The sequence below is a fragment of the Eurypyga helias genome, unplaced genomic scaffold (genome assembly GCF_000690775.1).
Source record: "Eurypyga helias isolate BGI_N326 unplaced genomic scaffold, ASM69077v1 scaffold7320, whole genome shotgun sequence".
NCBI lineage: Eukaryota > Metazoa > Chordata > Aves > Eurypygiformes > Eurypygidae > Eurypyga > Eurypyga helias.
Genome location: NW_010223777.1, coordinates 1 through 25,098, shown reverse-complemented (window position 1 = coordinate 25,098; position 25,098 = coordinate 1). Strand labels below are relative to the sequence as shown.

General features: G+C 39.0%; 1 protein-coding gene across 1 annotated transcript in view; it reads left to right on the top strand.

The window, feature by feature from the left end:
• The window catches only part of KCNQ3 (potassium voltage-gated channel, KQT-like subfamily, member 3), a gene marked incomplete at its 3' end in the record, with an annotated part of 33,363 nt that extends 8,372 nt beyond the window's left edge, over positions 1-24,991 (top strand). The window contains exons 6-14 of the mRNA XM_010152515.1: positions 796-906; positions 2,102-2,197; positions 3,742-3,836; positions 5,536-5,562; positions 17,064-17,251; positions 18,313-18,415; positions 21,762-21,893; positions 23,059-23,157; positions 24,907-24,991. Of these exons, the coding sequence (XP_010150817.1) occupies positions 796-906; positions 2,102-2,197; positions 3,742-3,836; positions 5,536-5,562; positions 17,064-17,251; positions 18,313-18,415; positions 21,762-21,893; positions 23,059-23,157; positions 24,907-24,991 (936 nt within the window). The remainder of the gene's footprint in view (positions 1-795; positions 907-2,101; positions 2,198-3,741; positions 3,837-5,535; positions 5,563-17,063; positions 17,252-18,312; positions 18,416-21,761; positions 21,894-23,058; positions 23,158-24,906) is intronic.
• Positions 24,992-25,098: the final 107 nt, after the last annotated feature.

The following is a 25,098-nucleotide window of genomic DNA, read 5'->3' as shown; positions in this document are numbered from 1 at the left end:
GTGCCATTGCTGGTAGGATACTGAGACAGGTGGATATATGATACATCTGGTCTTGTCTTTTCTAATGAAGAATATTGGTTTGTGCCACTGCTCATTTGATCACAAAATATTCCTGCCACCTGATAGGCAAAATCCATATTGCTTTGCTACCAGTAGTTAGGGGAGTCTATATCAAACTGTGAATAAAATTCAGTATTTTTTATTAACTGCAATTCACTCATAAAAGGCAAGATCCCTCCCCACTATTATTAATCAAAAGGTGCCAAAGTGTTGCATAGAACATCTGGATATTTTCACACCCTTACATATCCAGGACCTTTAGGTAGAGTCTCACTGATGAGAAAAGGTACACAGCTGGTAATTAGCAATTGTGCAGGATAGGACTAAGTTTGCACAGTCATCTTTGGTTTACAGAGATTGAGACTTCAGGGAGAGGTAGCCCTGATTGTTTGTTGAAACTCTGCAAGCTGTAAATTGGCAAGTCCCATTCCTAACTGTGCACTGATGGTGGCCAGGAGACTCACTCTGCGTGCAATGTCACATGGAGTTCCCTTTCAGCAAGTTCATCCTGGAGAGGCAGCTGCTTTAAGACTAAGTCCATTCTTCCTGGTGCAATGCTTCTGGAATATGATGCTGGTAAAAAAAATTGGTTCACCCATTGTCAAGGTCTTATTCTAAGAAACTGTGCATGAGCACCCATAGAGCTAAATGAGTTATGCAGGTTTCATGGTGATGTTTAAAGGAGAGCTGTTGGCTTTGGTTTTCTTATGGGAAGTCTGGTCATTCTGCCCACAGATCACCCTCGCTACGATTGGGTATGGTGACAAGACCCCCAAAACATGGGAGGGACGACTGATTGCAGCTACATTCTCTCTCATTGGAGTGTCTTTCTTTGCTCTTCCTGCAGTAAGTACTTTCCTTTTCCATTAGGCACAGCCCAGCACTGTGCACTTGCAAAAAGAAGGTGCAAAACTGCCAGTGGAATCCAAATCACTTCTTAAGTGATTCAGACACTCGAGCTGGTTTATATCAGTAGATCAAACTCCTTTCTTCCCAACTTTGCATAGAGCTTGTTGGAAATAATAAGTCATTCTGATACTCCTCGAACCAAGTGTTGGCATTTTCTGAGACAGTGCTCATCGACAACAGGACAAAATTAATCCAGCAAATGAACAGTCTAGGAAATCACTGGGCAGTTCATGAGCCTGTATCCTGGCCTGGGTTAGTTACTGGTATTGACAAAGCCGTACAACATGTATTTTTAAAGGATTTAGAGCCCATTTTTTTAATAATTAGGGTCGGGCCTATCTTACACACCTCTAAACACCTGCAAACTAGAAATCTGCATCTGAGTGATCATCACAGATCAGTGGTCATCCCTTAAAACCAGTGCAGCTTTTCAGAGCATTTCATCTCACCTGTTTACCTTCCTTCCTAGAGGAGATCTATGAAACCACTACAGAAGTGCGGGTTTTATTCACTGAGAGTAAAGGGAATTTAGATAGCAGGTGACAATACAGGTTTTTTAATGTATCCAGGTGAATCCTACCCTGGCTGCATAAGAAACTATTTCTAAAATGCTTTTGAAAGTATATTTGTTCTCCTGTGCCAAATATTTTCTTTGTTTGCAAAGTCCTCAAGTCAGAATGAGACAAGATCGGGTGACATGGGCTGAATAGCAACAGAAGGCATCCCAAGTCCAGATTTTGGGACATTTTTCCTTTGATCATCACAGAGGATGAGGAGTCCCACACACCCAAGTCCAGAAAATGGTTAGCATAGCTTTTTTGTCAGACAAAGAGTTTTACTCTACCCTGCGTGGAAGGTAATATACCACCTGGGCACCTCCAGCTTGGAAAGGCAGTAGACATTCAAGAAGCCTGTTGAGGACCTTGAAATGATTTGTTGTGGCCTCTGGCGCTTGAGAGGACCACAACAAACTCATGTGTCATGAGCAGAGCAGTGGGAAAGGCATGCTGTATTGCATGGAAATCCCACGTAGCCATCTCCATCTCCACTCACAGGCCTGTTTCCTCTCATCATTAATCAATGTTTTCTGAGAAAGAACTGTCTAAAATCTTGCATCACTCTGTGCTTTCAGGGCATTTTGGGGTCAGGACTGGCACTGAAGGTCCAGGAGCAGCATCGTCAAAAACATTTTGAGAAAAGAAGAAAGCCAGCAGCTGAACTCATTCAGGTTTGCAGCCACTTCTTCCTTCCTTGAAAAAGTGTATGAAGACTGCTCCATGATGTTAACAAAGGCCTCTGTTCTCCCCTGCCCAAATTCTCTTTTCCCATTGCAGGAAGTGAGTAGCTGTGCTTGTAAAGGAGACAGCTTTTTCACATTGGGCTAGATAATGGTTCTTGCAGTTTTTAAGGAATCTTTCAATTCCCAGAATATCTTTTGGAAGAAAGGTGTCTTTAAAAGAAAAGCTCTCATCTGCTAGCTTCTGGAAACCAACAAAGTTCTGCAGCAGTGCCACAAAATCACAGAAAACAAGCTGTTCAAAACATTTTCTTCCCAAAATCCAGGTTTTTTTCAGTTTCCTTGAGAGAGTGCTTTTATGTGCAAACAAAGTTATGTTGTTACTGATGTGAAAACAGCAATAGAAGTAACACAATAGTCTCTTTCAATCAAGGCAAACAATGTAAATAGTATGTGTGGGTTTGTAAAAACTGTAACCTGTCCTGGATCTTTTGTTATGTCACTGAATGATCAGAGGATTCAACGGGAAGAGACTCCTTAGCTCACTTGTGGCCTTTGTTATGAATTCAGAAAATCAAGCTTAAAATAGCTAGTCTGGAGGCTGACAAATGCGACAGGAGTTACTCCTAGTAGGTGTGGAGTGTACCCTGATGGCGAGGAAGTAAATGTCACCATTTCCACAGAGGGAGAAAGTTTCCATGATATCAGATGGAAGTGTTGGTGCTCAGGACTGCTCAGGATTAAACCAGTCCTCAGGAGAAACAGGCTGAGCGGCATATTGTGCCGTTGTCACTAAATACACTCCGTAGCAAACAGCAAGGGCTGCAGGGATGAGTGGTGAATTGAAAGATGCTTTTAAATTAAAGCATCTCCACTTAGCAGGTAACTAATTTAGCTACAGGATTTTTTAGGTATGTGCTTAGAGAATTTTGATTGGCCCTAAATGCTGAAATAGAAAATTGCTCAGCAAAATTTCCTCTGATGGTACATTAGATAGTAAATGAGCTTAAGCACAAATCAGTATTCAGCAGTGCTTGAAGGTCTTTTTGAAATACCAGACAGGAGAATAAAACAAGTTTAGTCAAATGTAATGCCTTAGTGATGTTGGTGGTTCTCTCTCATGTCACAGAATCATAGAATCATTAGGTTGGGAAAGACCTTTAAGAGCATCAAGTCCAACCATTAACCTAACACTGCCAAATCCACCACTAAACCATGTCCCTAAACACCAGATACACACGTCACTTAAATACCTTCAGGGATGGTGACTCAACCACTTCCCTGGGCAGCCCATTCCAGTGTTTGACAACCCTTTTGGTGAAGAAATTTTTCCTAATATTCAATCTAACAGCCCTCACAGCTCCAATGTCAATAATTTCACTCTATAGTGACACTCACTTGGTATGGTTGATTAGTAAGTAATTTCCAGATAGTCATTCAGGTGCATCGTTAGGTTATCTGAAATGATCTGGCTGCTGTCAGCCTGGGGAATAGCTTTACCTAACACTAATTATTTCCTCTCCCTTGTAATTCAGGCTGCCTGGAGATACTATGCTACTAACCCCAACAGGATTGATCTAGTTGCTACCTGGAGGTTTTATGAATCAATTGTGTCATTTCCATTTTTCAGGTAAGTGCGTTCTGCACCTTCCATCATCATTTTCTGTGAAGCATAAGTCAAGACAGGAAACAAAGACTTTATATATGTCAATAAGGCTTTTGTAGGTAATAGAGTTGCCAGTTAACTTCCTGGCTGAGACTGAAAAACATGCTTTTTCGGCTTCTGGATCCATTTCTTTTCCCTTCCCCTCGTGGGATATATTAGGGGAATGTATAGCTCCATCAGTGGCTTTCATGTTTGCATTAAACAGAGAGAAGGCTGCCTCACTGTCAGTTTCCCTTTGTAAGACTGAAGTTTATTGCCCCGGAAATCTCAATTTCTCCTTCAGTAATTTTGATCCTGATAAAGTTTTAGTCATGGATTTCACAGGTGCCTGTACTTCTCACATCCTCTATGATGCAGTTGTGTATTTTGAGATATGGGCAATGCAGAAAATTCTTACTTTTCCCTCCTGGACTCAAATGGCCTGAGACTTGTGCTGTTCAAAGAGGTGGCCGTGGCATACGAATGTAATTAACGTTTGTTAAATGCTTGTCTTTTGGCAGTACATGTTGCTCAAGGGGTTCATTCAGTGGAGGACAGCCAAAGCATGTTCAAAACTGTCTCCCACTGAAACTAACTGAGAATTCACAAGAAAACATTTTGGGGAAATTGAGGTCATGGTTATATTTTAATCAACACTTCTGAGTTCAGTGGAAAGCATTCCATACATACAGACATTCAGATTTAATGGACACTCATATATTTATGGATATGAGTGTCTGATCCTCACTTTTGTGCCTGTCAAACAGGCACTTTCTTCACCTTGAGTTCTTAGCATTTTAAAATGTTGGCCCTATGAAAGCCAAGACTTTTAGCTACAGACTATAAACTGCTAATAATGGTCATTACTTATCCAAGTTTAGGCTTTCAACTTTCATTCTGGGCTGGCTTTTATGCCTCACTCGGAAAAAAAGTTTCCTTAAACTACTGCTCAGCTCAGAGATCTCCACATGTAAGTTGTGCTCACTCTGCTAATACTGTAGCTCCAGCTGTTGCTCAGAATTGACTTGAAGAAACATTTCAGGCTCCTGCCTCACAAAGGACAAATTACACATACTAACTTTTTGTTTTAGTCACAACATGTTTTTTTGGGATTGATTTCACATCTATCAGAAAGGAAATCTCTAAGAAAAAACACCACAAGTATTTAATTAAGGCTCAGTACATTTCTGTCCTTTTCTTTATCCCTTCTCACTCTCTATCTATGCACACATCCATTATTTCTAGTCATTTCTAGGGGGTTTCTTGACCTCAAGCTTTGTTCAGTGAATAGTTCTCAGGCTCTCCTGGAGTCTAGACTCATTACTGTGACTTCAAGCTTGTTCACTGTATGTAGGTTCTTCTGTGATTCAAATAAGACCTGAAATTTAATAGGTGTTTTGCAAATAAGGTCCTGGGAGAGAGGGCAAGGGTGTTTACTTCTCACCGAAGACTGGATTGCCAGTCTAAGCAGCACAGATTAATTTCAGGAACCTGTAACGCTTTCTTTGGTTTATGGCTAGTTGAAAATGTAGCTTTTATTCTGCTGTCAGTTATGGTCACAGAACAAGAGAGGTATAAATCATTAGCAAGAAATTAGCAGTTTCTGATTTTAAAAATCTGCTGAATTTATTATGTAATTCATCTCTCCTTGCTTTCTTGCAATGCTTCCTTTCTTCTATAAAAGGAAAGAGCAATTGGATGGTACTGCCAGGTACGTAGCTGCCATTATTGTAGCCTTGTTTTAATATGGTTATTGGAGGATGCAGGTTAAATGGTTCCTTGTCGATTCATGAGCTGTTAACCAAAACATGCTACTAACATCACAGGTAGTCACTAAAAATTATTAACCAATCCATTTCCTAATTGCTTGCATATTCCCCAGTTTAACAACATAGCTAAAATGCTTATTGTACAAATGCAGTGTTGCTTGCTGATTGTCTGTAAACAGCTTTATTGTTCGTTATGATTAATCATGGTCTAGATTTCTCCTGATCCATGCCATAGGATTTAGGATCCTGGTTGTCCTGGGGTGAATTCAAAGTTCTGTTTCATGCTATTGCTCAACAGTCCTGCACAGCAATGTTGTGGTGTAAGGGATCAAGTCTGTGTCAATTCATCCTGTGCAAAGATTTCTTCATAAGAAAGAAGGGTGGCTACTATTGATAAGCAGGATAGTCAGTCTCTCTGGCAGTATTATGAAAGCTACAGTAGGTTTGAGACCTTGGTCCTAACCCTGCTGAAACAGATGGGAATGCTCCCAGTCCCTCTGGGGAATTTACAAGCAAAGAAAATGAAGGAATCATGGATCCTAATACTGATCAGTCGCTGAAGACTACAGCAGAGCAGTCATTGTCAGTCAGTCTGCACGGTCTCAAATGGAAATGCTATGTTTATAACCCTCTCCAGCTAATTTGCAGATTCAAAAACACATAAGATAATTGAACTTCTTAGGTCAAAAATGTGAAATAGTTAATGCTAAACTGCTATCAATGGATCACCTACAATGAAAGTCAATAGAAATTAAAAGATAAATAGTTCCACAGACTTGTGCTGAAGCTACTTCCATTTGCATCCCCATTTACAGCGCAGAGAAAAAGAGCAAGAACTGTAGCAAAATTTGAAAAATATTTGTCAGAGAACAGGCCTGGGTTCCAGTCTCTCTCCTGATGATCAGTTCTCTTTTTTTTTTTTTTTTTTTTTATATGTTTCATGCAACACATGACAGCTGCTTTAAAGGAAGCTATGAAGAAAGATAGAAAAAACCCTATCACAAGTTTTTGTACAATATAGGCAAGTGCTGTACTACTGTATTATTGGGAAAAATTACTTCCTGCCATCATAAGCTAACTCCTCTTCTTCAAAGACTGCCTGGTTGGGAGTACCTAGTTTGTGAACACTCGTGAACCTTAAGTACTGAACATCCATGGCACTGCCCAAGCTGAACAGTCATAAGGAAGCTCAGCTGCGTTAACATAGATGTCTGGAGATTTTAGCCATCTCCAGGGTAGGTAACAGCTGATTTTTGGCATTTAATATGTAGGAGACAGCTTAGGAGCTGAAATCCTTTTGAGTATGTTACTCCATTCCTTGAGCCAAAACATATTCTGACTCAGATGCAGTAGCAGATTAAAATTAGGGAAGTGAATGATTGCTGCAGTTTTCTGTCAGTCACAGCCACTCTAGAGAAGCTTCTGCACCTGCAGTGACAGAGCAGTTTGTGGAGTAGCTTCTGAGTTACTGTATCCTTCAGGCCAGTAAAAGAAGTCATTTTATGTTGAAGCACTGGATTAAAAAATGAGAAGTATTACTCACAGCCCACAATCTTTAAAACTGTAATTGCAAGGCCCCTCATTCTAGCTGTATATATCTTGCTTTTACATTGTTACACACGTAATAACCTTCAAAAAAATCATCGGTAAAGCTGCATTGGAACCTTCCTGTTAGCAGGTATGTGTTTATGGGAATAAGCATTCAATAAGAGGGATTAGAAATCCTTCAGGTGAACAGAAAAATGATGGTACTTGTGAGAGCATCCACTGACTTCAGTAGACATGGGACTGAGCCATAAAATATGGTTGTTTTGACAGTCCCACCTCCCATCTCTCATAAAATTCTTATTTACAGGCCAGATAATAATAATTAAAAAAAAAATCCTCTTCCTCCTACAGTGATATAGTGATTAGTGATTTAGTATAACTTGTACTCCACTGCAGTTTGTGTTTAATGCTGTATTGAAATAAATAAGCAATAAGGGAATGCAGTCCTAGCGGAGACAACAGCCCATAAGTGCACTCAGTCTCCAGGTTCTTGCATCAGTTAAGTGCTTAATAGGAAAGCTGTAATAATAAACTGCATTGTCTGAACAGTTGTTGATAACGGAGAGAGAAGAATTGGGCCAAAGCTTTCGCAGAAGAGTCAGAAAATGTAACTGGTTAACAAACTAAAAATGAGGCCTGGCTGTGTGAAAACTTGAGGCTGGGTAGCGTTTTAAGTGGCAGGGTTTCTATTCTATGGTGCAAAAGCTCTTTAGGAACTCCAATAGTAGTAGTTGCACTCTGTGACAGATCCTTCTAGGATGTCTCCTTGGAAGCAGGAGCTGGCATCATGATGAAGTCTCAGCTAGATGGAGCTCCTTGTTCTTAGACCATTTGGGAAAAACACACAGAAGACAACAGAGTTTAAAAGTCCATCTCAGAAGTTGGATCCCAAAGCAAGGCAGCAGGGAAGAACTTGTGATAGAAGAAAGCTGATTAAAGTTTGGCAGCAGCCCAAGGCTTTATTGAAGCTCCCTTTCCGCTGCAACTGAGATGTGAGACATGGTGAAGAGCACGTAGGACTACCCTTGAACTAGACAGTAGGCTGGGTGCTGTAGGCAGCAAAGGGAAGTGGTACATAATGGTCTGTTAAGAATAGCATTCTCCCTACATACCCTGTATAGTCCCCCAAACCAAGAGAAACTGGGGCTGTGCCATTCATTGCTCCCTAGTAGGGAGTTCACTGACTTTATACCAGAGATGCCAATAGCTTTTTCTTCCTTAATCAATGCCTTAAACTACCAGCACATGAAATCTCAGATAACAATTGCCCTTCTGCATGTATTGCAAGGCCTTTTCGTCTGTTTAGCTCCCAAGAGGAAGATTTATGAGACAGATCTATTAATGTCCAGTTCTGCTGGAGTGCAGCAAATAGTTCAGCAAATGTTTGGCTGCTTGACCTACATTTCCCAGCCTTTAGGATGGACCTTTGCTTGACAGACATATTGTTTATTTTTCTATCCGTGTTTGAGGAAGTTTTCTGGGGCCTGTTTATTCAGTACTGTTGTTAGCAGTGGTTCCATTGATTTCAACTAGTGTAAGAGTTTTGAATCACTTGTATGTACAGGCACTTCAGCGAACGTTTCTGAACTTTCTTCTAGGGTCTTCCTCCTAATCAGCATTTTCCAGCTGTAGAAGCAGACATCGAGAGATCCTGTTCATTCCTAGATCTCTTATTAAGGGATTGCAGAAAAGTTATTTATCCCTGTTTCCTTAGCTCTACAAGATAAATAATATTACTCTACCATTAGAAAGTTAGTTTGATTGAAGTGGCAGAATTGGTACTAGTCTTCCCTATTATGTGAGTATGAAAGAACGCATATAATGTGGTGCATTATTGTATTGCCAGTAGTAACAGTGTAATGAAACTAAAATCATACTTTGCAAGGTGGAAAATTTCACTGTCAGCATTTCTTCTTAATGCATCTGCCCAAAACAGGAAGATGGAAAAAGCCACTCTGATCTGCAGACTACATTAACTACAAATGAAAGGCTGTTCCCATTCTTTTTCATAGAGCTTTTCATGGGTAATCATTAACGTCTCATCTTAATAACTTTTCTTCACTTTACAGTAATATCATGTTTAGTAGGGAGTCATTCTTTGGATCAAGCCTCACAAGAAAACTTAGGTATATACATTCAAGTAACAATTGAGCGTTACTCTGTTCATATTTCTTGCATGCCATTCTCTGCCTGCACTTTCTGTTTTTACTACAGTAGTTCATCTAAACACCATAAAAAGTAAGGGGAGATAAGACTGAAAAGTTATTTAAGCATAAAAATGAAGTTGCATGACCTTGCAGATAGTTCATTGTTCTGCTGTTCAGAAAACATGGGATCTAATCCTGGCTCTACCAATGATCTGTGTAGAAACAAGTGCTTTTCGCTGTTTTCATAGAATGGGAATGATACTAACCTACTATGCAAATCACTTAGAAATTTACTGTAAGAAAAATATACTTTAAGAGCTAAATACCTTATGCAGTCCCAACCTTGCCAACACAAATTCATGCAAGTCGCTTTGCATTTGAGTTCAGTAGAACAACATCTCTGCATGTGTATTTGCAGGTTCTGGTTTAGCAAATGGAAAACAAGTGAATGCTTTTGATCATCTGAATAAGTTAGTGACATGCTTAAATACCTTGCTGAACTGTGACTTAAGGCGTCAGGCAAGACTTTATCTTCCTGCAAAGAAACATTAAAATAATTTGTACCATTTCGGGACTCTGAAAGACATATCATCAGAAATGCTAATATTTTGACTAAATTGTCAATCATTTTATTCCATCCCACACAAACTTCTTGCTATTATTCAACTTTGGCTCATTGTTCTCATTCCCACTTCATTCCACAAACGTGAAATCATCAATACACAACTCAGCTTTCCTAGCCTAAGCTCTTCAACTTTTGTAGAGCTGCTAGTGAAACACTCCATTTTTATATTGGATGATTGGCCCATGCAAAATATCCAAGAGACATTGATTTTGGAGTTTAGTTGGCTTTCTAGTTGTTGGTACATGGAGATATGTTCACTGCAAAGTATAGTGGCTTAACATCCATATGGTTTCTACCTACATTGCTGGCTACATCCGTTGGTGAAAAATATCCATCCTGTTTCCACAAATAATTGGATTATTCTTCACATTCTTATTTTTAACCATTTCCAATCACTTTAGAAAGTGTGGATGAGAATAGGGGCTGAGCAAAGGGCTTTACTGTGCATAAGGACTCTTTCTTTATGAGGAGCATCAAAGTTGATCCTATTAGGACTTGTGTTCATGTTTCTGGGCAAATAATCTGGATGGTAGGTGAGTTTAGATTTAGAGTCATGCCTACAATTAAATACCATTGAGGACATAGACTACCAGAGAGTGTGGAAATTGGTTGGCTAAAAGGGGGCGTTTCCTCCTCAGACGTCAGAAACTTTCAAATTTAGACCTCAAGATGCAGGGTGCAGAGTAGCTTTTTAAATGAAGACATCAGTTGTCAAGAAGTTACAGTCAGTTATTTTGAAACTGAACATTTTTTGTGCGTTTCTCTTTATAGAAAAGAATCTCACTTGATTTCCTTAGAAGGGAAAACTGATTGACCAAAATTCGGGAATATGGAATGGTTTTTGGTTTATATTAAGAAAACACATGAAGTCTCTGAGATCAGTTAAACGTATTCAGCTCATGGCCATCTGTATAAAATTAGTTTCATGCTAATTTCTACTGGGAACAGGTCAAAGGAGAATACTTCTGAAAATTTCATTCAGAATGTTTGATTTCCCAAAGCTAAGTTCTGCCATATAAGTATAGCTGATAGCATAGTAAAATATTGAACTAAACATGACTGCCTTTTGTTTCCAATTACTTGAGACCAACTAAATCTAATGATTAGCTAAACTGCAAAAATACAGAAAAAGTTCCTGGTTACTGCTAGTTAGGTGAAAGTGATAAATACATGGAAGGTAAATACATGGAAGAGGGCTGTGTTTGATTCACTGTTAGCATCAATTCATTATTTTTCTTCTCATACATGTACCATTTGTTTATGAAACTCCAGTACTAGGCAAAGCACAGAGAGGAGAGTATCTGGCTTGCATGATGGGGTGTAACTGCATTATTTCCTTGCATGACTGTTTCTGGAAAAGTATTTCTAGTTCAGTGGTTCCCACTCTGCTGAGCAAGAATAAAGTATCTGCTGCAGAAGTCAGACGTGTCTGTTATGTCTTGCCAACAAATTCTTCTCTCAGATGTTCCAAAATATTTCCCACTGCTCTTGGGGAGCACAAATCTGAGACCTGAACTCTTCTTTAGCTAGGAAGCTTTCAAATCAAACTGTTTGCACTTCTTCTGTCTTCCTTCTTTTATGGGGGTGTGTATCTACCACAGAATTAGGGAGTTCTCATGCTGGGACTCCACAGACAAAGGTTTTGGTAAAATTTTTATTCCACCACAAGAGAGAGGATGCAATAGCATGCAACAGAAGCAATGGCAATGTATCCAAGCTAGTCAGACAAACTACTTTCCACTTTTATCAGCATGTTTGGGATGCATTTGAATTCCCTCAGTTTCTGGAACAGTGCTGGAAGTCAGGATTCACATTGAATGTAAAGAAGCCAAATGAAGCGGGACCATTGTCTCAAGCGTAGCTAATATCAGTAGGAGGAGTCTGAAAGACAAGCAGCAGTGCATGAACCTGTGGGTGGGAACCACTGTCCTAGCCACTCTCATGAAGGATGATGTGATCTGCGCATGCTTCATACTCAGACTGAGCCATGCGCATGCTGTTTTAATGGAAGAGATTGTGTCATGAGAACAAATGTTTCCTACGTCTTTTTAAGAAGCACAATGAAAACAAAAACCCTAGCAGACCCAGATTTCATCCCTTGGAAATGAGAATAAAGTCATTTTTTCCCCTGATGACAGCTAGTCATTATCTGGAAAGAAGCTTGGGTTTTGTTTTGGTTTTTTCTTGTATACAACATTCTGGTGTATTTTTTCATGTGAAGCTGATGAATTATTTTCTGATGATTCTACTGCTCTGGCTGCCTGGATATGAACACAATTGTCTATATTTATTGCATAAACATACTGTTATGAATCTGAATGTTACTTTAAGGGTTAATCATTAGGATTCAACTAATGAGAAAGGCTTCAGCTCAGGTAACTTTAGCTTAGACTAGAGACCTGTTTTTTAAATGACTTTTCATCTAGATTTTTCTGTAGTCAATAGCAAGAGACAAGTTTTCCCAGCTGTAAAGTCAACCCAAAGTGAAATGGAGCTGAACTGCACTCTGTAGGTTGCTAACATCCCACTGATTACAGAAAGGGGTCTAAACATTAATCTTAGATGTAATATTTAACTTTTTTAAACAGCTTAAGGCAGATCAGATGAGTCCTAGCTCCTAAACACAAGATGCTCAAGCAACAGTCTTGGGACAACAGTTTGTTCCTGAACTGGCATTTATCAATGGGGAAAAGAGTGAGAAAATCCCTAGAAAGAGAATTTGGGAATGCTTCTGGAGAGGAAGGCTTCAGCTCAGGTAACTTTAGCTTATACTGGAGACCTGCTATTTAAATGACTTCTCATCTAGATATTTCTGTAGTCAATAAAACTCAACACCCCACAAAAAACCAAACCAAAACAAAAAAAACACAAGTGAGTGCCTATATTTGCACTGGAAAACTTACTGCAAACAAGTAGCATTTTGTGCTGAACGCAGAGAAATACTTTAGTCTCTTGATCTATGAAGAGGATATCAAATCTTGATCACTCCTATTCTTGTATAGCTGCATAGCAGAGATTTCTGCATATATTGTCTATATTTACATCCTATCTAAAAAAAGTAAAAAAGTCTGCAAGATTAATACTTTGATACTTTCCATCATCCACTGACCCTTTTCCTGCTGGTCTGATCCCTGTAGCTCCACGTGATGCACTTTATGCCTCCTTGTCTTTTGGTAAGGAAGGCAATTACAGGAGTTTGTAGGGGCAAACTTTGAGTGATCTGGATATGTATTTTGAAGGACCAAGCAAGTTTCTGGAGAGAAAGTCAGAGGCCATATGCAATGACAACTCTTCTAATACAGTATTAAACTTCTATTTATAAAACCAACAGGAATCCTCTCTCACACCAATTTTTCTGCTGCTTCATCTTTCAGGTTCTCTGCCTTAAATATATTCTTCTCTTGAAAAATTCTCTGTAGTGTTACTAAACCAAATCTTGTGACATTTAATACATTGATCAAAGCCAGTGTGTAGCATGTGATCACTCCTTGCCTTTGTGGAAACCACCTTGTTGTCTAAAATCATCTGAGTTTCACTGCAAGATTTAATCATTCTAGTAGCTTTCTTCTCATCCTGGAAGGTCTTGAACCAAGATGATCAATCTTCAAGTCCCGAAGAATAGATGGACTATAGTGTCCCATTTCACTTAAGATTTCTCTGTCATTGGTGACCTGTTAATTCCCTCATCGTGAAAAGCTGATCTCCACAACAAGCCTATTGTATATACAAATTTTTCAGACCTTGGAAAAGATGTCTTCATTTTGTTATCACTGAATAGATCTACTTGTCCTAAAACTGCTTCAGTTTCTTCATTTTTGTAGTTTATTTCACAGTTGTCTTCATTTGACAGTGATCACCACAATGAGAAGCATGCTTTATTGCTCTGTATGTTTTCCTTCACATTGAAGACCTCACAAACTCACACCCTCTAACATCTTATCATAGAATGGCTTAGGTTTTGAGGGGACCTTAAAGGTCATCTATTTCCAACCCCCCTTCCATGGGCAGGGACACCTTGCACTAGACCAGGTGGCTAAAAGCCACATCCAGCCTGGCCTTGAACACTTCCAGGGATGGGGCATCCACAGCTTCTCTGGGCAACCTGTTCCAGTGCCTCACCACCCTCTTCGTGAAGAATTTCTTCCTTATAACTAATCTAAATCTACTCTCTTTAAATTTAAAGCCATTGCTCCTTTCCTGTCACTACAGGCCCTTATAAAACGTCCCCTTCCAGCTTCCTTGTAGGCCCCTTCAGGTATTGGAAGGCTGCTCTAAGGTCTCCCTGGAGCCTTCTCTTCTCCATCTTCATGCCCATCAGTTTATATTGCCCTTCTGACTCATTATTATCACTCAGTTAGTTTTTTGGTGCACTTTTTTTTGCATTAAAATCCTTTTCAGTGATGTGCCATGATTCCACATTCTTCTTGACCATCCTTCTCAAAATTAATTCCTCTTTCAAACTTAAGTTTTATTACTAATTAGATGTGAGAATTTCTTTTTTCCTACTTTATCCCCCAAAACCCCCACAACACACATTCAGTTCTCTTCTACTTCCTCACCTTTATTTTCCATGCCCTTTCAAAACTTGCTCATTAACTGTCATCTTCTCCTGTATATATTTTTCCTATATATGGTAGCTGAGTGACTGAAGAATTCAAATTTCAGAGAAATGCCAAGGGGTTAAGACATTCATCTTGTAAAGCACTACTGCTCTAAAACAAGGACTCTGAAAGAATAGAGAAGTGATAGTGATGCAGAAAAGAGATCACAGGATTCTCCCTGACTTAGTAGAACACAAACCAATTGTTGGGACCCTGTACTCACCATCAATTTAACCTTTAAAACACCTCAGTCGATTGATCAGATCAAGATTCTGACCCCAAAGCAAGCACTATGGAAACCACTTTTTAAACAAGTGCGTAAGTCCAAACATGAGGCTGCCCTACACATTCTGTGATGAGTAATTTGCCATGTATATCAACATGTAACATCTCATATTTTTTTACAAAGAAGGAAGTAATCCCTGATTTTTGCTCTCTACATTTGTCTGCTATTTGGTTGTCTTTCCCCCATGCCATGAATTCCTCAGGAAACATTAGGGTGGGCAATATTAATAGCATTCACTTAGACTTTTCTAATTCTTCACTCAAATCCATGCTTTTATCTTCTCACATCATTTCTTCAGTCCTGGCGGTGCTGATACAGCAGTACTAGCTGTGCGTCTCCATACTCACACAAGTCCATATGCCACTTCCATATTTGCACACATATATACATTTTGTCAACAAGAATATTCAGAAGGCCGGACAAAACCTTTTACATAAAGGTTTTGTGCATCCATCTTTTCTGACAGGGAAACCCACATTACATTACCTTCTGGGTCAAAGATAGATCAATCAGTAATACATAGTAGAGATGAGGGTTCAGTAATTAATATTAAAAAAAAAAAAACAAACCAACACCTGCCACAGCTCTAATGTTCAGTGCTCAGTTCACATTGGAATTCTGTATGCTGGAAACTGCAGTATTCCTACTGGAGTCTGCACTCTTATGAAAGCTGCAAAGTCATCATGTGTGTCTTTTTATATTCATTTTGACTTTATCATCTTAAGACAAATGTCTTAAGAACTTCCATCATGGAGGGGTACTGCCACAGACAGAGCTCTGAGGTAGAAATAGATCCTTCTTTCAAAGAGTGCACCAATGACACCAGAAATGCTACGAAACAAAAATATTCCATCTGACCAAGATAACTCCTTAAAGAGAGAATAAGTAGTTGTGTGAGTGAGACCCTTCTCTTGCAAGGTCTGCACAAAAGTCTCCATCTTTGTCCACTATGCCTTTGCACGGTGACCCTCCCCAGACTTACCTCTCCTACCAGCAAGTTTAGTGGCTTCAGCTGAGAATACTGCACAGATACTTCTCTACATATGTCTTTCTTCTGGTCACCAGTACTGTTTGTCCTTCAGCTCTGCCTTCATCTGTGCCTCTCAGAAACTTGATAGCTGCAGTGGCTTCTTCTCTCCTTCAGCTCAACCTGTCTGCCCTTCTCTCCTGCACCTAAGTGCCTCTTGACCATGTGTGCACAATTCACCTCTTCCCAGAGCTGCCCCACACTGCACCATCCAGGAATGGGATAAAAGACAGGCTTTCTTGCCATGGCTTAGCTCCACATTTTTTTTTTCACAAATGTGCAATTAACAAATATTTAAGCAGCAAGGTGAACAAGCAAATCAAATAATTATACCATCTTTCCCCTGTGAAGTGTTCAGAGCACATTTGCACTCTTATGTTCACTAGCAAATTCCTTTTACGTTACTCTTTTCAGTGGTATTAGTAATTGCCTTTAAGACCACCAGAGTCATGAGGCTGTCGGAAGGGTTACTGATGCTGATAAGATGGCAAGTACATGCAATTCTAGCTGTATGTTGTCACCGAAGGAAAAATGTCTTTGGTCAGTAAATCTGTAAGAGGACAGTGGAAGGAATCATCAGAGGAACAAAATGTGTCACTTTACCACAATTCCTCACCTCCATTTCGAGTATAGTGAGAGATGACTGAAAGTGAATGGTGGAAAGAACTGGGTAGCCTGCCTTACCATGTACATAGTAATTGCTTGGAAATTCCTTTCCAGTGTTTTACTGATTATTTATTTGGTTCACAGCACATCTGACTCTTCTTTTACTCCTGGCTATGCACATGAGTTATTCATTTAATAGCCTGCCATAGACCCAGTAGTTAAAGAAAGCACTGAACAGGAAAGGCCAAGCATCCTCATCATTAGACAATATAACTGCCTAAGTAGTGGTGTTTCTCTTTCTAATAATAATTCCAATGCTTCAGACATGCTAATGGAGCTGAAGCACTGTGACACATTACATAGAGAGGATAGCAAGACCCTCTGGTAACATTTTCAACATTGATACAAAAAAATGCTCATAAAAAGCAATTAATTTTTTGTGGAGCTTAGTTGTTGCTTGCAAAGACATTGATGTATTATGGTAGCCCCAGCAGTGCCCTTGTATACAAAACATTTATGTAGCCCATTATATACTTAAAGCATCATGACAACAAGCTAAAAGTGTACAAAGGAGGAAAATGATTACTTTTGCTTATTTTGTAGCCAAAAGCTGGGTCTCTTGGATCGGGTTCGTGGTACCAATACTAAAGGAAAGCTATTTACCCCTCTGAATGTAGATGCCATTGAAGAAAGTCCTTCAAAAGAGCCTAAGAATGTTGTCTTGAATAATAAGGAGCGTTTTCGCACTGCATTCCGAATGAAAGCGTACGCTTTTTGGCAAAGCTCAGAAGGTAGCCCATCTGTGTTGATTTCTTTCTATCCATCCCCTATTCTCCCCATTTTACTTTCTTCCTCTGCATCTTCTGTTGAAGGTTTCTGACATTCTGGGCCAAGCATGGCTGGTCCCTGGTTTTACATGACACTTTTGGGGAGTCTTCTTCAGGAAATGAATGCTGGAGTCCAGACAACACAATGCTTGAAATAAGACAATGGCCCATCAGAAACCAACATTCAGTATAAGATACAGCCAGTGGTGTAATCAACCTATTTGACCTGGAACAAGACAGCACACTGGGCAGTGATGCTATGCTAAGGTAGCTCCCTCCTGGACTGCATCCAGCCCTGCACTAGCCTGTGTCCAGGCATCTCAAATATCTCCTGACTGCAATCTTTTAAAACCTTGTTTTATACACGCAACGTCTGCTTCCCTCCCACTCTCCCCAAGACTTCTGCCCCTCAGCAGATTCCCATTGGGTGTCCGTGTAATGCAATAGGACATTTTTCCTCTCAGCTTCCCTGGGCACACATTTCCCTCTTATTGTCTATAGTGTCTAAATGGCCTCCAAATAACAGTTTCCCCTTTATTGTGCCAGCTGGCATCAGTGCATGCTGGGCAGACTACTGTGGATGTAGTCTGGATGTCCACATTGGGAACTTGATTATCCTCTTCCATGAAGCTACGTGAGCTCCAAGTAGTGCAAGTGGGAGAAGAACTTGGCCTGTAGCTCCTGTACCTGTTTTAGCCTTATGTAACATAATTTTGGGAAAGATTCAGAGCTCCTAAAAAAATCTCCTAAAAGTGAGAATTTCTAAATCTGTTGGAAAGGAAGAAAGTTCCCAAATTTCATAAATGCTGCCACCTGAGAGGAGCTCCCTCAAATAATGTATCTTACACCTGTCCCAGCAGAATTATGAAATCCCTTTTAAGAGCTGACCAGAGAAAGAGAAACCTGCAAGAGATGTTCCTTTAGTAAATTACACTTACTTTATGTAGTGCTTTAGTTATCCAGACCCCCTTCTAAACATTCTGTGGAACAATATTCACACAGGGTTTTTTTAACCTGCTTTGCAGATGCAGGAACAGGAGAACCCATGGCAGAAGAGAGAGGTGACGGTAGCGACTTCCTTATGGAAGATATGATCCCCACATTCAAGACAGCCATCCGAGCTGTCAGGTAAATGTCTCTGATGCTCCTCACCGCTTTGCCTTTGAATGCTTATGCTTCAGGAAATACATTGCCATATTGCTATATTCATTGTTGCTGGGTTTTGTTGTTTTGGGTTTTTTTTAATGCAATAGTTTAGATAATTCTAGATATATTCAAAAGCACAAGACAGACCCTATTTAAAGTCCTCTTTGAAAATATGTGGGAAGGAAAATGTTTTTCAGTAACATTGACCATGCCATTTTTGAAAGATACTCCAAAAATATATTTATTATATAATAACATCGTATAAAGTTCCTCATTAAAATATGCTATAAATATAGTATCTTGCTCAATTTAGTGTCTGTAGCATTTATGTAAAACTGAAATTTTCACTCAACAATAAACTCTGAGCTGAGTCAGCTCTTTTTTATTCGCATTTTTATGAGTGTGCAATATACTTTCCAGCTGTCATATTTTAATAGATGCTAACGTCTTCATCTAGCAGTCTTCAGGTTGTGACATGTGTCAACTCTATTTTCATACCACAAGAGATATTCCCTTGGATTAAAAAACTCCAGTAAGGCTTGATAATGTGTTTACACATCAAGCACACAGAATTCATTCCCTGATGTTCTGTTACACCTCCATTCAGTATTTTTTACTCTCTTCCCTTCAAAAATGCCCTCACTGGGAAATATTCTGCTTTCATTGCAACAGCTTTTTGTTCCAGAATTTAAGTTTTGGAGCAAGGAGTTACAACTACCTTCCTGGTGAAATACTGCAAGTCTAGAGTGCCCCAAAACTATCTTCTTAGAAAAGCTTCAAGGAAGATGATTATCAATTTATAAACTTATATGTGTATAACCGTAATATATATTCTCCTGGCTCTTTTCCAATTGGGTGCAGGTGAATCAGTCATTAAAAATTCCAAGTTTTCTCAAGCCTGCTAAAAGCCGTGTCCCACAGGCTTTGCCCATGCTACCCATGACTGATTCCCTCCCACTGGAACTTTGGAAGTTTCTTCATCCCTACTTCCTCTACATTTGTTCCTTTCTTTCCCTGGTACCTGCTTACTTTCAAGTGCAGGCTATACATCTGTCCTGTTTTCCAGTTCCACTTCCATGAAACATGCAATTATTACTTTTGCAACACTTCCTTTCCCACATCCTGTGCAAATCTAATTGATGCATGCAATTTCCCTTTAAACTCAATCAACAGCCAGACTTTTTTTTCTTTTATAGTTTACTCAGACCCTGAATGCTAATGGGAAGTAAATCTTTCAGATAAAACGCTTAATAGGTTTTCAGGGTCATGATCAAGGAGATTTTAAATTGAAATTACTAACAGCGTGATTCTTTTTCAAAATATTTTTTAAAGTATAGTCTTGCCTTTATCATATACAGTTTGGTTATAATAAGCATAGGTACAAATTTGAAATACTGAAAGATTTATAAGCAAGAGAGTTAAAGATTCAACCCCCCCTAAAATGTCTTAATAGCATCATATTTGCCAAATGAAAGTTCATACAGATTTTAAAAAGCTGTAAAAAACCAACCAACCTTGAATAAAAAACAGGTCAGAATCTTAAGAGATGACAGCAAGTCTTCAATTCAGACCAATAAGAACATGGACACTCTACTGAGAAAGCAAACCCTTGGCCTGAAACAGATTAAAGAAATAAAATGCTTTCATTCTTTACATATGTTTCTGTATTGGGTTTGTGTGGAGGTTTTTATAGCAGGGGCTGGGGGCTACAGGGGTGGTTCCTGTGAGAAGCTGCTAGAAGCTTCCTCAATCCAAGTTGCACCTGTCTCTGGCCAAGACCAAACCAATCAGTGCTGGTGGCAGTGCCTCTGCCATAACGTATTTAGGAGGGGGAAAAAAACTGCTACAGGACCTGCAGTGGAGAGAGGAGTGGGATGTGATTTGAGTGAGAAAACAGGGCAGACATAGAAGTCAGTGCAGAAAAGTGGGGAGGAGGTGCTTGGAGCAGAGGAGGACCCCAGACCAGAGCCCGAAGGAATCTGTGACTCCGTGGGAAGCCCAGGCTGGAACAAGCTGCTCCTGAATGACTGCACCCTGTGGAAGGGACCCATGTTGGAACAGTTCATGATAGACTGTAGCCTGTGGGAAGGACTCATATTGGAGAAATTGATGGAGGGCTGTGTCACACAGGAGGGACCCCACGTGGAGCAGGGGCAGAGTGTGAAGATCCTCCCCCTGAGGAGGAAGGAGCGGCAGAGACAACGGCTGATGAACTGACCAAAACTCCCATTCCCCATCCCCCTGTGCCATTGGCGGGGGGAGAAATCCAGAGTAAAGCTGATCATGGGAAGAAAGGAGGGGTGGGGAGAAGGTGTTTTTAAGATTTGGTTTTATATTTCATTATCTTACTCTGATGTGATTGGTAAGAAATTAAATTGATCTTTCTCTCCAAGCCGAGTCTGTTTTGCCCATGACCATAGCTGGTGAGCGATCCCTCCCTGTCTTTATCTCAACCGATGAGCCTTTCCTGATATTTTCTCCTCCGCATCCCACTGCAGGGGAGGAGTGAGCAAGTGGCCGCATGGTGCTGAGTTGCTGACTGGGCCTAAACTACGACAGTTTCTTGTCTATTTTTTTAATCTACCAAGATATAACAGTGTAAACTATTGTATACACAAAAAAGAACTTTAAAAAGAATGCCAAAGAGTTTTCACATGCTCTGGCCAGCCTTATTATAAGAATACTACTAATAATAATTACTTGGACATTTATAATAATAGCAATAATAACAACAATTATTATTATTATCGCAACAACAACAATAATGTTATACTGCTGGTTTTTTCAAGATAATTCAGGCAGTTATAACACTTTTTCTTTTCTCCACAACTAAAACTGCTGCTGTCTTCTTACCTTCCACTTTTCTAGCTAATTAACATTTCCTATCCAAAACTTTCCCAGATGCAAAATAAAAAACAAGTTGAAGATGATTCAACATTTTACATACAATAAATTAGCTTTATAATAGGCTGAAGTATAAAAAAAGCAGCTTCAGCTTCACAGTTTCAAAATCTCCTATGGCTTGTGTTGTTCATCATCAAATTCCACATATAATCTTGTGGCTTTCAGGCATTTCTACTTATGATGACAGTGCTTAAAAAGATGTTTTGTTTGTATAATTCATTTTAGCCTATTAGTTGTTAAGAGCCAACTATTATTTACAAAAGTGGTATGATATTACAGATTCTCTCTTATGTTTTATTGCCTTGTTTTGAAGTAATCTTCTCTATTTCCAAACATCCAGAGTTATTAATCATTTTTTCTATAAAAGTGTAAGTTATTATTGTGGCATTTATGTAAGAAAGTAATTTTTCTGTTTATTATGCAGAATACTACAGTTTCGTCTCTATAAAAAAAAATTCAAGGAGACTTTGAGGCCTTATGATGTAAAGGATGTGATAGAGCAATACTCAGCAGGGCATCTTGATATGCTTTCCAGAATAAAATATCTTCAGACAAGGTAAGAATCCTCTGGTAAAAGGGGAAAACATATATTGTGATGGCAAAATAGAAGTGCAGTCCTGGCAAGACACGTGAGATTCCTCTTAAAATTAACAGAGGGCTATTCAAGATAATAATGGCCTTTATGGCACAATTAATCCCTGCTTAAGCTAGATGCCTTCATTTGATCACTTGAATCTGCCTTACTGCCCCCCAGATTTTCTTCACTGTGTTGACTAGATCTCCACTGATTGTAATAAGGCAAAATCAGGGAGGTGAGTACTCCTTATTGTGTCTATGAACAGTGAGATGCTCGAGGAGGTTGATGAGACACTGACTGATGGCCCAGCAATGCTTGGGTGCCTAGCAGATACGTAGCTAGCTTTGTGAGGTTTGCCTAGAGCTTAAGTTCCATTTCCAAAACTCCATAGGGCACCAGGAAACCATGCAATGTACCTGCATGGATTGTCTGTGTGCAGATAACTGCTCTGTGGACTAGTGCTGACTGGTATCTGGTCAGTCTGGGATGTGGGCTGAATGAACAGAGGCTTGCTTGCACCTGAGTAGTTGGATATGCCAAATGACAGAATATAGTGGTATAGTAAAAGAGTGTAATTAAACATGCTGGAGCCTCCTAAACAATCCTTTTGGTTTTGTTCCAAGTAATCAGGTAGGATTCCTTGAGAAATTTCATTTACAGCTGGATTTTTCAAAGCAAAAGAATAATTAGTAAAGAAAAAAAGGTACTGTTATGTAGGCACAACAAGTGGTAGAAAGTCATTGGTTCATTGAGTATCAGGAATTGCCACCGTTTGCCAAATTTTGATTTTCAGTATCCAGCACAAAACCTCATAGGTGTCTCCTAACATTTTTAGGAATAACTGTTACTGGAGCTTTTTTGACACTCAAACTATTTACTTCTTTTGAAGGAAATGAAGCCATGTGTTTCCATATGTCAAAGTTTAGAAACAGTGAGCTAGATAATTACCATGAAATTACCAGGTAATTACAATTCCAGGTATTATGGACCCAGAATGGAACAAACACATCATGACCCTCAGTAGCTAAAATGTGCTTCCTTGTTGAATCTTTGGTAGTGTTTGCTGCAGAGGCGTATAGCATTTTCTGTCATGTATTAGCATTTAGACATGGACTTATGCAGTTGCACTTTTCTTTTTTTTCAGAGTAGATATGATTTTTACACCTGGACCTCCATCTACTCCCAAGCATAAGAAATTCCAAAAGGGAGGAGCTTTTTCTTACCCCTCACAACAGTCTCCCAGGTGAATTTTTATGCCTAGTATTTTGCACAGACCAAAACTGCAATAAAAAGTTCATTCATACCAATATGCCCTTCATTCATCCAGCCAGTCGCCTGTTATAGTGATAAAACTGAGAGGACATGTTGCTATAAGATATATATGTGTAAATGTAGAGCCAGAAAAACACTATCCTAAGAACAATGTAGAATGGAAGTCTAAATTTAATTGCTTCTTAATTGTCTAGCTCAGCTTCTTCATGGTTGGGAAATGTGATTTTATATGAAATACATACATTTGGTTGCTGAGGTGTTGAACTTCCAACATTCAAGTAGTAAACCCAGTGAAAACCTCAATAAAAAATCACCAGAAGTTTGAAGGTAAACTATCTTCAAACTATCATCCTGAAGTGAAAAAAATTTCATTATAGCCCCACCAAAAGGCAAGCCAAGAGTTTTAATAATGCTGCTTTTAAACCAATGATTGGTGAGAATTACTGAAAGTAAATTGCAGTACCAGGTTTGTGGGTGTGAGAGTTACAGCACGTTATTGTACTGCTGCATTCCTGGTAGCAAGAATTCAATAATAAATTACATTTCATCTGTTATTTAAAACTATCAAACTGTCAATAAATACCCATGAAAAACTATACAAGACCACCAACAATCTGTCCCCAAAGCTGTCGTGGTTGCTCAGAACAAACGTAATCTTACAGAAAATAACTTAACTTGCCTCTGTCTGGTATAGCCCACCCAGTGAAAAATCTAAAATCATGTAAATATCAAGACAGAGAGCTACATATATGGAAGAGGCAATGATCATTTGGGAAAGAAAGCAGATTGCAAAATTTCAATGACCCTATATCATCAGTAACCAGTGTGCAAAATCTGGCATGTGTTAGTCATAGTTTCTGCTTATAGTAAGATATATGCTTAGGTATATTTTGGATTTTGGCAGAAAGTGAACACCTGGTCCTGTTAAAATGAAAGTTTTAAGGTATATTTGTTCATTTTTTTTTCTAGAATTTGACATAGATTAATGAAAGACGTAGATTCCTTAGAGGTTGGTTTGGAACACTTGAGATAAAGATTGAACTTCATAATAACCATCCCAGATCCTAAAAAGTTATAAATCTAAGTTTTTAGTTAAGCAGATCTTCTTACCTCCTGAAGTTAGTCCATCTGAAGGAAAGGTGATAGGAAATTACATAGATGAAAATTTGTTCTGGAATCTACCTTAAATCTCCAGACCACACTGTCTCTTTTCAGCATGTCCTGTCTCTGCCACTTACTATTTGGTTTAATGAAACTGAGAAAAAAAAAAAAAAATCCGCTCAGCCTTGAAACTCAGATTCAGTCTTCAAAAACACTAAATAGAAACAATTAGATTCAAAAACACATTTCTACCTCTAGATCCACTATCTAGACTATCTCAACATTTTTCACACACCTGAAATTATTCCAACAAATCTGAGATTAATTTCACTTTCATTTTGAACTTGTTGTTTGCTTTTGTTTTTTCTTAATATTTTAATTAATTTTGAACTAAAACAATATAAAATCAGGAATATATTTTTTTAGAAATGCATTGAAATCACATAGAGGAGACTTTTGCTCGTGTTTGTATGATAGCTAATTAAATTGAATCATTTCTTAAATGAGTCTCCAAGGAGTTATATGAATATACCGTCGAGATGGTACTTCTGTTTTCTAATATAAATTGCTTACTATGATGCAAAGAAAACTTTAACACTAATTGAGTTATTCTTTATAGAAATGATCCATATGTAGCCAAAGCATCTACAGCAGATACTGAAGACCAAAGTATGATGGGCAAATTTGTTAAAGTTGAACGACAGGTATGTAATTTCATGGCAGTGATGGAGGCTGAGGCGCTTGTACAGGACTGATAAAACTGACATACATTCTGTTGAGTCTTTGTCTGACTGTCGTGGTTTAACTCCGG